Raw genomic sequence first — 14342 nt, forward strand, 5'->3', positions numbered from 1 at the left:
AAATGTTTAAATCTTATACCACCGGGTTGCAAAAAATAGGGACTTTAACATTTCAGTTTGTGGCAAAAACTTAATTTATTTATAATTTGTCTCAAAAACTGTGTTTAATTTTGCACTTAGTTCTGATCTACTTATGATCAACAATATACTTCCGTTCGAGCTGAGGAGTAATTGATCCAACTTGGGAGAGGATTGTATAGTGAATAACAGTGGTCTGTTATTTTTCACAACAAAACTATTTCTTGAAAAGTACTGCTAGGTCAGAATAAAATATAAACCTTTCATACCTGGGCCCTCTTTTAGTTTTTACTCCTTAGGCTTATGATAAAAAATGTGGTCTTATATCTGAATAAAATTGAACCACAGATATGCGTAAATATAATATTTATTTGTTTCAGCGGACGGAATTACTTATTCATTTGGGATCTTCCTGGTCGAACTTATCCGAGTATTTGATTCGGATAGAGGAGCAACATCTCTCATCCCATCCATCCTTGTAGGAGTAACACTTGGATCAGGTATACTCATCCCTCATCACATCAGATCCTAGTCGGAGTCACACTTGGATCAGGTATACTCATCCCTCATCCCATCCATCCTTGTAGGAGTTACACCTGAATCAGGTATACTCATCCCTCTCCCATCCATCCTAGTAGGAGTCACACCTGGATCAGGTATACTCATCCCTCATCCCATCCATCCTAGTAGGAGTCACACCTGGATCAGGTATACTCATCCCTCATCCCATCCATCCTAGTAGGAGTCACACTTGGATCAGGTATACTCATCCCTCATCCCATCCATTCTAGTAGGAATCACACCTGGATCAGGTATACTCATCCCTAATCCCATCCATCCTAGTCGGAGTCACACTTGGATCAGGTATACCCATCCCTCATCCCATCCATCCTTGTAGGAGTCACACTTGGATCAGGTATACTCATCCCTCATATCCATCCTTGTAGGAGTCACACCTGGATCAGGTATACTCATCCCTCATCCCATCCATTCTTGTAGGAGTCACACTTGGATCAGGTATACTCATCCCTCATCCCATCCATCCTAGTCGGAGTCACAATTGGATCAGGTATACTCATTCATCCCTCATCCCATCCATTCTTGTAGGAGTCACACCTGGATCAGGTATATGTATCCCTCATCCCATCCATCCTTGTAGGAGTTACACCTGGATCAGGTATACTCATCCCTCATCCCATCCATCCTAGTAGGAATCAGGTATCTCATCCCTCATCCCATTCATCCTTGTAGGAGTCAAACCTGGATCAGGTATACTCTTCCCTCATCCCATCCATCCATGTAGGAGTAACACTTGGATCAGGTATACTCATCCCTCATCCCATCCATCCTTGTAGGAGTTACACTTGGGTCAGGTATACTCATCCCTCATCCCATCCATCCTTGTAGGAGTCACACTTGGATCTGGTATACTCATCCCTCCTCTAATCCATACTAGTCGAAGTCACACTTGGATCAGGTATAATCATCTCTCATCCTATCCATCCCAGTAGGAGTCACACTTGGAACAGATATACACATTCATCATCCCATCTATCCTAATCTGCGTCATACTTAGATCAAGTATACTCATCCCTCATCCCATTCATCCTTGTAGGAGTCACACCTGGATCAGGTATACTCATCCCTCATCCCATCCATCCTTGAAGGAGTCACACTTGGATCAGGTATCTCATCCCTCATCCCATCCATCCTTGCAGGAGTCAAACCTGGATCAGGTATACTCATCCCTCATCCCATCCATCCTAGTCGGAGTCACACTTGGATCAGTTATACTTATCCCTCATCCCATCCATCTTAGTGGGAGTCACACTTGGATCAGGTATACTTATCCCTCATCCCATCCATCCTTGTAGGAGTTACACCTGGATCAGGTATCTTATCCCTCATCTCATCCATCCTAGTCGGACTCAAACTTGGATCAGGTATACTCATCCCTCATCCCATCCATCCTAGTAGGAGTCACACTAGGATCAGATACCTAACCTGAGTCACACTTGGATCTGGTATACTTATCCCGTGTACATTTTATATGACTTCTGATAGATCAAAAATTCTAAATTTGAATATATGATTATGTAATATCATAGGCTGGTTTACACCATCAGGTTGCAAAGATATAGGAATTAGAATATCAGCGTTTGTGGCAAAGTCTCAATTCTTTTGTCTAGTTTTGTGTCCTTATGTGCAATTTGAAGAAATAAATTTTAAAATACCTAGGTTTAAAACAAATTGTGTCGCCAATTTTCTTTCACATTAAGAATCTAAATGCTCTAAGCAGTAAAATAAAATTGAATTTAAATGTTTTCCGTTGTTTACTCTGCAATTCGAGCTCATGTTGACATTCTCATTCATTTCTTCCAAAAGAATTATTTGATAATTTCTTAAGAAAATTTTCTTTTCAAAAATTTGAAATAAAATACAAGTCTTTTTCAACCAGAAACTTAAATAATATTGAATAGAAACTTTCCTATATAATTGGCATGAAAAAGAAGAAAAAAGGGCAAAATAGTTAAAGAAGACAAGCAACATACGCTAGAGTTAACTTATATAGTACAGTGTACAGTGTACACTGTACACTGTACAGTGTACGCTGTGACAAGCGACATACACTAGAATTAACTTATATCAACTAAACTTGTATTATAACAATTCCGTAACGTGGTAAGAAAGTACTTGAGTCTTTGCCACAAACTCAAATTGTCTAATCCCTATATTTTCGCAAACTAATGGTGTAAACGTTTGAAATTTCAAACTTAGATTATTTGCTCTAACAGAATTCATAGTTTGAAATATCCAAGGTCTACGACATTTGGTTGCAAAAATATAGGGATTATAAATCAGATTTTGTGCCAAATACATAATTCCTTAAGTGAATTTTAACGCGGGTTCGAGGTTTTATGTATAGACGTTTTGTTTGATGTAAAAAACTGCATGTGCAGTGTGCATATACTATTGTTGTATTGTCTGTTTAGCCACCATACAGGCATATATAACTAGACCTAGTTTACGTACCACCATCATGTATGTATATAACTTGTTAATAATAAATATTCTGTATATTAATTATATCATGATTAAACATTGATTAATCCCATACCATGTTTTATTATTCGTTATAATTATTTTTCAGTCCATGTGGGGAAATTTCTGTTTTTGTTTAAAAACTAAATTTTTAAATGCATCTTTTCAAATAATTCAGGAAATAAAAAACCTGACAGAACTTTTTTAGCTTTATACGAAAAGAAGAATTATAGAGAAAGAACGAGGGGGGGGGGGGAAATTTTTTCCCCCCCCCCCCCCACCATTTTCTTTCTTATTGGACAATCATAAAAACATTAAAAGTTTTTTTTTTCGTTTTTCTTATGTGCATATAATATGTTATATATCATTTTTCATTGGTGTCAAATTGGGAGTTTAGGGGCTTGGCTTTTAACTTTCAAGATTTGATAAAAAAAATCAATAGATTCGAATAGATACGATCTCACAAACATTAAACAGATATCATTATCAACATAATTTTTTTAACTCGACTTAGTATTGAAAAACTTTTATTGCAGACGTATATTGAATAAATATTGCAATTAGCTGGATACTAATACATGTTTTACAGATATTTTTACGTGATATCTTATCAAATTATTCTCTGAAGTTTGATCAAAATCTTTCAAATTTGAGACGCTTATCTTCTTTTATCAATTAACATCTTTAATTAGATTCATTCAGCGCAATTTTAAATACATTTATTAAACATAAAGAAGGGAAAAAATTAGTTTTGAAAGAAAGAGAAAGTTTTAATTGTGGTCATAAAACTTATTTTTTACCAAGATGGAAAATATATGTTATGATATGCAAAGAACCCTTTAAACGTAAAACGATCAACGATCGTTTTGTTTACGATTAACGAACTATCTTTAATTTAGAGATCGCCACTTTAACACTTGATGTCGATATCCAATGTGGGTACTTTTGAACTTTTGATTCCTCAATTAATGTATGACCACTTCTGAATATTGATGAGGAGTTAAATTGATTCGCAGGTCTAAATAAGATTCACAACACACAACAGTTCTGACCTTTGAGATGTCAGATATCTGCCGTGAGCATTTTATATATATATATATACATATACATATACATATATGTATAGGTATATGTATATATATATATATGTATATTTATACATAAATATATTTAAATATTTACAAACCTAATGATTTAATTTATAAATCATAAACTATTAGATATATTTCTACAGTAGAGTAATTTTGCTTACTTCATCTATTTAAAACTTCTTATGGCTGAATGCGTCTTTCAGTCTTATAAAGATTTATTTTTCATATGGTTATACATCTGATGAGGATAAGAAAATTAGTGCTTAAGGCGACTTATCAGTGTACTTTACTGTGTGAAACTTTTTTAACCAAACCCTAGAAAATATTTTACTAATATACTAACTTTTGTTTTGAAATAAAATCTTGTGGTCAGTTATTATAATCAGTTGATTTGTAAAGACCAGAAAAGTCGAAATTGGATACATTTGTAGATCATGACCTGAAAGCGTTCAGTTATTCCAAGTCGAGTTAAAAAAAAATATTAATTAAAGTTGAATATCTTTATGAATCTTTCAATATTAATTATATACGGCTCTTGTGGTACCAGTCAAACAAAAAATTGAGCTTTAATTTTTTTGAAGTTTTTCCCTTAGATACGTTGTTCTGATCTTTGGGTTATCATCTACAAAATTCTAGAAGTGACATATAACTATTCTGTCATATCTGTAAAATCTATGGTAGAGATAAGAATAATGACAGTTGAGAATTCATATTTTCATTTTACATAGTTCTAAAATTTATGAAATATGGTGATTATGAATTCAGTTTATATCAGACGACCCAAGTTCTAATAAACATCAAAATTTTACGCAATTTACTGGTTAAAAATAAGCCAAACTGCACCCGCTTTGAATTAGATTTATTTGCGAAATGAGAAAGTTGGCAAGGTATAATTAACCTTTCAGCAGAAGGAAAATATTATATAACTTGACTTATAATCTTTTAAAAAAATCATGTTTTAAAAAACTTAACCCCCATCAAGGTTCAACTGCAACATATATATATTATATATACTTGTCAGTTTCTTTTGTTTCTTTGTATTAAATTAAACGTTAAAACAGCTGAACCGATCCATCCTGGTATGATATAAAAATACGAACTAGGAGACATTTTTATTGTAAATACATAATAATAATCTAAATATCTTCTTAGTTCGTTTGAAGCCATTAGACATAAACAATTTTAATTTAATATTTAATAATATGTTAAGATTAAGTAATTAATTAAGTTTACCCTGACATATTTATCAAGAGTATGTTGAAAAGTATTAAAAAGAATTTGTGCAATATCTTAAAGGGACTGTAAACGTAATTTCAAGTGACCCTCCATTGATTAAGTGGAATGTCCGATTCAGAATAGTACCCATAAAGGTTTTGCCTGATCAAGTATGAATTTAATATCCATGTTTTTGTTTCTGTTTATTTTCATTTTTGGTTTTTGTGAAAATGACAATTGCATATTTTTTGCTTGTTTTTTTTTCCTCAGAATTAAACACTGTTTAAGCTGCGAAATCTTCCGCATTTTTAATCAGATTAAGGTTTCAAGGGTACCGTTGTTGTAAATTCAAAATGTTTCTCTCTAAAAGTTATAACTCTGATGGAATATAAATGCAAAAAGTGCTAGTTGCTAATTTCTTTTCAAGCAAAATACCTGATATTTTGATACCAAAAGGTCAAATCTTTGCAAATCTAGTGTGCATAAAAATTCTTGCTAGATCTCACTTTTGCAGCAAATTTATTTAAGATAAAAAGGGGATACAAACATTAACACTTAGATTTCCCCACTGCCTTTTAAGTTTAGTCAATTTATAAACATAATTTTTAAATGTAATTTTCTGTATAAAGGAAAATTAATAGCACTGTCAGTCTAGCTTAAAACTTATAAACCTATGTGTGGTAGTATATCATGAAATGTGTGGAATTCTTAAGATCTTATCATTTAATGTTTTTTTTCTTTGTTGTAATTCTGCAGCAAGATAGTATCTGCAGCAGTGCAGGTGTATTGATTTAGAAACAAGAAACATGGTTCTTTTCATCATTAATATTTATTTAAAGGAACTGTATAGTTGCAATTTTGTAAATGACCCTTCATTCATGGACAGTGTTTTTAAATTATAAGAATACAGAATACTTTTGTGTCTGTTATTGACCTAAATACATTAAAAATGATCCAAACCATTTTGTTCTTATTGAACACCATTACGAAGAATTATGGATTAGATAAAATCAAATGGAATTTAAACAACTATTCAGACTTTCTTTTATATGTCGCAATTTTTTATTTTTTAAACCTCGCTTTAGATTTTTTAATAATAAATTAATTTTCTTTTCCGCATTTCCAATAAATGTAATATTTTAGGACCGATTACTGCTTCATTTACGAACAGATATGGGTGCCGAGCAGTCACGATTGCTGGCGCCATCTTGGCATCAGCTGGTCTTGCACTTTCAACGCTTTCCAACAGTATTGGAGTACTTTACTTTACTATTGGAGTTTGTACAGGTAAAAGTTGTTTAATTGATAGTTAACAATTTAAATTTAATTACTTTCTTGCTTTTTTTAAAGTTCAAACAGAAACAAAACCAATTTTTTTTATCGGAATTTGCGACTAAATCAAGTGAGGAAATATGTATTGTGGTTTCCTACGCTTGTTTGGTTTGTTCTACAGTATGACCCATACACTCTGGAACAAGAATACGATAGTTACCAATTTTATGTGTATTTGATGTTGTTGTAATGCAGTAAATGTAAATTAATCTGAGGCCGAATTTAAAGAATTTGAGCGGCGGCTTAAATTTAAACCGTGGCTCAAATATGATTGGTTCCACTTAAAATTGTATTCAGTTTTTCAAGATTTAAGCCGGCGTTCAATTGAAACCGGTTTGTGGGTGATTAGAGACACGGCTTAAATTCATTAAATTCGGACACAGTAGACTTAAAATCAATTTATTAAGTAAAATGGGTGTGTGTACACTGTACACTGAAAAAATTGCTGTGTTTCAAGGTCATTTTGGATTATTTAAAAAAGAATTAATTGTAATTAAAAATCAATTGTATTCGAAATTTCAAATTGATCAATTTCAACAGATTTTTCTACTGAATTTAACTTAAAATTGGTTATATCGGATTTTGTATGTTTTGTAAAATATTAAAATGACCAATTTAGACGACAGAACTTATGAGTGTTTACTGATGTTTATTGTACCTAAATATCAACTGCGGAAAATTTTATACGTTTTTAAGGAAAAACTCTAAATTCAGCCTTAAAAGGCATTATTCTGCCGATTCCTAATCTACCTAATAGATTTACTGTAATTATTATGTATAACACAACCACAGAGCCCAAAACTTAAGACGGAGTATCATTCTGAAACCCAGTTTTATGAATGGGGTCTGGCAGTTTTGTAGATACAAATACTTCTGTTAATTAAGAACTATTGTGGTTTCTTTACGTTTTCTGTTTTGTTTACTGATTTCTTAAATAAAAATCTACGCAAATGTATGGACCCCAAAAAGAAACGCGAGTTTTTTTTATTTCTGGCTCCGGGCAAAAAAAAATAGTGCACATATGTAATGAAATCACCATTTTGTAAACCAAACAATAATTTGAAAAAGTAAAATTGTACAGTGTTGAAAGATGAGCAATAGCATTACACAAAGGTTACAGATCATGAAAAATATTAAATACTATTAGTGTAAATTTTTCTTAGAACATAATAAAAACAGAAACATTTTTTGTTTTTCTTCAAAGGAACTTAGTCTTTGCCAAAAACTCTAAAGGAATTGAGTCTTTGCCACATACTCTGATTTTCTAATCACTATATCTTTGGAACCAAATGTTGCAGACCTTAGATATTTCAAACTATGAATTCTGTTAGATCAAATATTCTGAGTTTGAAATAACAAAGGCTTACAACATTGAATTCTAAAGATATTGAGGTTTAAATATTTGATTTTGTTCCGAAGACTCAATTCCTTTCTAATTTCTACATCTTAGCCACCTGATGGTGTAAATATTTGACATTTCAAAATTATATTATTTGATCTCACAGTTTCTAAATTTTGAAATATCTAAGGTTCACGACGTCATGTAGCAAAGATATAGAGATGAAAACGGAATTTCTTTAATAAAAACCGAAATTACCTAAGTTTAACTGTATTAAAATCTGACAATATCCTGATTCCAGGTCTTGGGTTCGGCTTGATCTACCTACCAGCAATTGTAAGCGTGTCTATGTACTTTGAGAAGAAGAGAGCTTTTGCAACTGGGATAGCAGTTTGCGGTTCAGGACTTGGGACATTCATCATGGCACCCGTCACTAAAGGGTTAGTTTACAAAAGTTTTGCTTCATACATTTGTGGTGACGCATTTAAATCTGTTCATAACGTGGTCAGTCGGTTCCCCTGGCGTTAATTTATGGTGTCGGATCCGGACACAGCTGCGTTTTTCGATTATTCGACTTACGAAATCCGCTATACTCCACTTCTGACCTGAGCAAATCCGATATACTCCACTTCTGACCTACGCCAAATCCGTTATACTACACATCCGACCTACTAGCACGTGGTTTTACAGTTGCCATATGGACTTGTTGCCGCAGCGCCCGGCCCCTTAGAAGTCTGTCCTAGCCGCAGCGCTCGGCCCAGAAATTGTCTTAACCTAACCTAACCCTCAAATAATAAAAAAATAAACAGCTGGCATAGGTCCGATATTGCGGTAGGTCGGAAAAATAGTAGGTCAGAAGTTCAGTAGGGGGATGTTGTGTATAGACGATGTAACATTACCGGTACCCATTTTTCATCTCATTTGTTAAAGGGAAAGTAGATGTAATTTTGAAGTAAACTCCCTCCATGAAACCATTGTGTGCCTGATTTAAATCCGTTGCATTTTTATCCGAGCAGCATTGAGAAATTGAGAAAGTTATTTTCTTTCTTAAAAAATGTTGAATTCTAACCCTAATTCCATTTTTGATTTTAGCAAGTTTTCTGTTGGAGAACACTAGATGAAAAACTTAATAAATATTTTATCTAACGAGAGTTTTGAGGGTACCGTTGTGAATTTGACACGAAGACTCACTTTAGTCCCATTAACTTTCTCTTATGTCATATTCTGCAATTCTTGGAATTAAAATTAAATCCTTTATTTATAAAATTATTTAGGGGAGTTCAGTTTATGTGGCTAAGCATATTCCCGATCAAATGTATTAGCCTCTAACATAAAACAAACTAAATTAAATATATACACAAAATGATATCATCTGAATGAATACACTTCTCCAATTCTAGCTGTGTGGTAGAGTAAAGGAGTAGAAATAAATATTTAAAATAAAATGTGAGCGCGGTCTCTTATATGCTGACTTTTAGGAGATAATTTACCTTTTTTCCCACCTTGATTTATAGATCTTACTTTCTGCAGGGTGAATCAGAATTAATGGAATACTTTTTACAGAAGGTATCAGAATATATGAACTACCTTTTTTGGTGTATCAGAGTAAAAGAACTATCTTTTTGGTCTATCAGAATTAATAAATTACTTTTCTAAAGAGAGTATCAGAAATTATAAATTATTTTTCAAATGGGTGTATCAATATTTAAAAAAAAATTTTCTTCAGCGGTGTCAAATTAATAACAACTGTTATACAGAGTGTATCAGATTTCATAAACTATACTTTTCTTCAGAATGCATTAGACGATATTAAATACTTTATTCAGGGTGTACCAGAATGCATTTTATATTTTTTTATTGGAAAACACTTTCACATGAAAGGATTTTGTGTTCTTTAAATCTGGGATAAGATCTGTACTAAAACCTTGTATTGTACAGGTTGATAAATCAGTTTGGGTGGAAGGGTGCAATGCTGATAACTGCAGGACTTATCCTTAACTGTATCATATTCGGAGCAATGTTTAGACCTTTACAGCCTAAATCTAAGAAAAAGGTGAGAATATAATTATAGAATTCAGATCTACAAATTAGTCCCCCTTCTCTCCCATTTTATAGAAAGGGTTCAACGTTAAAGAAAATATACATACACTAACTTTTCAAAAAAATTTCTCTATAAAGCTTATATTCCCGTGGTTCTACCGAGTTTCCTATCAAAATTTGAGGCAAATCAGTGAAGGGGTTCGTTAGATATGTTAGGACATCAAAACAAACAAACAAACAGAGATACATTTCTACTTGATATATATGTATACTTAGATATAAAAACACACAAAAAATAACTACACAAATGAATTTGTTTTCAAAAACAAAATATTTTATTCAATCATTATACATAAATTTTAATTCATGTTTAAAAAAAACTTATTTTATAATTGCTTAGTCATGACCACCCGCAACTCATTAATGAATTGAACTAGTCTTTAATCTGTTTGAATCCAAAATTGTTGTTTTTCCTCGAATTACGTCTTAGATTTAAGAATTTAATTTATTGAGAGGAGAGCTAGGAAAGTCAAGCTGGCGTTTTACTGCGTTGTCATGACTGCACAAATACGAGGGGGAATTTTTATTAATGTCAGTTTTAACACTTTTGAAGTTCATCTTTGCTTCAAAAACGTAGAAACGTTTCTACGTACAGGGTGTCCTTTTAATCTTGACAATTTTAAATTGTCTGTATTTTTGTCCTTTCTTGGAATGTTTAATTTGCTAAAAAAACATGGACATTTTGTAATAAGAAAAGAAAATCTGTATTTATCCATGTTAAACTTGCTGACATCCAGTTTGTACCCACCAAACAGAACTGGTTGTCACAGTGGAGTTAAACTCTGCAATAGTCCTGCCATAACTGGGTGTAACTATACCGACTTTTAAACCAACTTGCAAACTGGGATTTAAAAAGTTCAGCAATTAAGTCGTGTTTTTCCCACTAGATTACGCCCAGTTAGTGAGTGCACTTCAAAATTGGTTCAACGTCGGTTTTAACACCCAGTCATGTTACCACTATTGCACGGTATATTCAAGCTAAACCCTAATTAGAGGTTTCCTATAGCAGCAACGGGTTTATTCCATGCTTAGCATCGATTTTACTAACTTTAGCATTGCTTACTAGAAGGATTATCGGTTATACTAACTTTAGCATCACTAACTAGAAGGATTATCGATTATACTAACTTTAGCATCACTAACTAGAAGGATTATCGGCTATACTAACTTTAGAATCACTAACTAGAAGGATTAACAAGCTTTGTTGAAACCATTTTAAACACTAGTAAAAGTCCCAGCTCATGGAAAAGTTAAAGTTGAAAATGCTGAATTGTACATACTGAATTTGTGCATTCTTGACATTAATATTTGCGTATTGTTTTGGTGAAAAATAAAATATCTATAAAATATTGCCAAAAGTAAAAAATTGACGGTGCTTTAGCCATTTGCAAATTGTTAAGATTATGATTATGTAATTTCGTAACCTTTTTTTCATTACATAAACTTCAGATTATTTTCGGGAAAGATTTTAAACATCAAATTATAACCCGAGGGATAAAGGTTTTCAGATGAAATCTAAAAATACATTTTAATAAAAATCTTCTAGGATAACAAGAAATAAACAGAAAAAGAGCTTCACAAATAGAGGAAATAGCATTTACGGAATAATTTGAATTCGGAAATATATACACATAATCTGAAGAATATTGATAATATTTGCACTGTGCAAACTCTTCAAGAAGAATCTGATCAAATAAAATATAAATATAAACCTTTTACAATTCTTTATGCAATTTGATATTTATATATTGCATGCCGAGGAACAGGAGTTATGTAAATTGTTTCCAAAATGATTATTAATACTTCTGGAAGAGTTTAAAGAAAGGAACACTCTTGTTTAACTTCTATTATATGTTTCTGTAAACTGACGCCTCTCTTATCAAACTATGAACTTTGTCAGATGAAACAGTCAAAGTTTGAAATATCAAAGGTCTACTACCTCTGGTTGCAAAGATATATATTATATAAAGATATTCACAACAGTCCTTTTTAACTTTTCTCTGATCAAGGACGATTGATCCTTTTTTAAAATTTACTTTAGTTTGACGTGAATTCAATAGGTTCCTACAAAAGACTACAAGATCTTCTATATTGTTTCTTAGATAGAGGACTAAAGGGTACCGTTGTGAATCGAACACTATTTAAATGAAGGGTACCTTGCAGTTACGTCTTCTATTTCTTTAAATGAAGAGTACCTTGAAGTTACGTCTACAATTTCTTTAAGTTGCTGATGGTTGAGGAGGGTAGTGAGGGGAAGGTACTGCTTGAGAATAATGGAAACTACGCACATCCAATACAAAATGGCGGAGCTCCGGTAAGTTTTGATTTTATATCAATGTTGCATTTAGTAATTAATTCTGTGATTTAAAATCTTCAGGAGGCCAACATTTAAAAAAAAAATCCAACTTGTCATCACTTGCTTTAAATCTATATAAAAACAAGACATTCATATATATATATGTTGCCTATTGCCGGCCAAACGGCTGGACCGATTGGGCTGAATTTTTTTGTGGACACTAAGGGGTGGCCGGGGGGTGTTAAAGGTTAAAAAATATTCAAAACTTTGTTTTCAAAAAAAATGTTTAAATTATTTTTTTTCTAATTTTTTTTCTACTGGCAAAGCATGACCCTTCAGCTAGATATCTATAAAATTACAAGAAGAAAAAATAATTGATTAAGATTTTTATGTTAACTTTTTATTCATCATGAAAATCTATAGTTTTGTTTTCAAAACTTAACGTGGAATAAAAATTGGCAGCAATGCCAAACACAATACATAAGAACAAAGATAAAGAGCTACATGTCCAAACTATATAGGTCCCCCGCGTTGTTTTTCATTAATGTAAATAATGTAAATAGCTAAATTTTGTTAATTGCCTTACTGCACTCTTATGCATAAACCTCAATTGAAAACTATCAATTTTTAAAAAGAAAAACAAAGATTTTTGTTCGAAAGGTCGTTGTGAATCCTGCAGGCATTTCTTTAAATGAAGAATCACTTGAAAGTATGTCTACATCTCCCTTTCAGTAATTTTCCGTTAACATTACAGTCTTACAGACTAAGAATTCAATATTCCGAATATGTAATTTTCCGTTAACATTACAGTCTTACAGACTAAGAATTCAATATTCCAAATATGTAATTTTCCAAATTATTTTGCCAATACTTGTACAGGGACATAAAAAGGAATCAAAGAGGGGTAAATAACATGAATATTCAAAAATTCTAAAAATATAATGTTAAATGTTTATTGTTAAAGTTTAATGAAGGAAGGTCGATAATTAAAGAATGTTTGAAGTCTGAAAACTGCTTCAACCGAATTTGAATGGAGCATTGAAGTTTAAACAATTTCGAAAAAATATTAATGCCTGTAAAATCAATTTTAGCAGAACGAATTTGACTTTAAAAAAACAAACAAATATTTTTAAAACCCATGAATAATAAAAAATAAAAACATGTTAATTTATGTATTTAAAGATATCTAAGGATGTCTAAGGCCGTTAATTATGGTACTTTTTGAGTTCTTTAGTTTAATTTCCCATGCATTTGTATGCTATTCTGGTTGAACAAGTGAAATTTTCAAAATCGACCTCCCTGCATATGTTTCCTTATAGTTTTCTTTATTACAAAGCATAGGTTTTTTGTATAATCTCGAAATCAGGATATTTTACGTTTTCAACTGCATGCAATAATAGATTTACGATATTTGTTGTTTAAATGTTAAATGTCTAAGCGTGTTTTTATCTGAATCCAGGAGTTGCAGGTTAACGGTGAACCTGTCCCACCCATGAGACCGTTCGCTGAGCAGACAGGGATGAACGGGAAGTACAACGACATGACCCGGTTCACCATGTCCCACCCCGCCCACCTAAACCAGGCAGAGAGTAAACCTAGGATACATTTTGGAAGCCACGCCCATTTTCAGGTATGCCCTCTAAGTACTCAGCTCACCCCCCTCTCTCAAGTTTTTCTGTGTTAGGTTTTAAGTTGCCTAAAATGTGACCTATTTACCCGTGTGTTAGTACATATGTTTCCAAGTACTATTTATTGCATGTGTTTAAACAAATACAGATGGGAGAAAGTCAAATATATTAGATAAAATGTATAAAATACCCACTTCAACAAAATATCGAACCCATCATGGGAGGAACAGAATAAACTAGTATTTAAACACGTTGAAATCTTTTTATAACAACACTTTCAT

The 14342-nt window shown here is 32.4% G+C and overlaps 1 protein-coding gene across 2 annotated transcripts in view; it reads left to right on the forward strand.

The window, feature by feature from the left end:
* The window catches only part of LOC111710386 (monocarboxylate transporter 12), a 34447-nt gene that overhangs the window by 10238 nt on the left and 9867 nt on the right, over nt 1–14342 (forward strand). The window contains exons 3-8 of one of the 2 annotated variants that reach the window (XM_023484466.1): nt 399–518; nt 6510–6653; nt 8339–8477; nt 9976–10090; nt 12362–12451; nt 13902–14063. In XM_023484466.1, coding sequence (XP_023340234.1) covers nt 399–518; nt 6510–6653; nt 8339–8477; nt 9976–10090; nt 12362–12451; nt 13902–14063 — 770 coding nt within the window. Of the gene's footprint in view, nt 1–398; nt 519–6509; nt 6654–8338; nt 8478–9975; nt 10091–12361; nt 12452–13892; nt 14064–14342 lie in introns of both variants that reach the window. The other variant, XM_023484465.1, reaches the window with a different exon arrangement.

Source organism: Eurytemora carolleeae, unplaced genomic scaffold (genome assembly GCF_000591075.1).
Source record: "Eurytemora carolleeae unplaced genomic scaffold, Eaff_2.0 scaffold787, whole genome shotgun sequence".
In the NCBI taxonomy this organism is placed as follows: Eukaryota; Metazoa; Arthropoda; class Copepoda; order Calanoida; family Temoridae; genus Eurytemora; species Eurytemora carolleeae.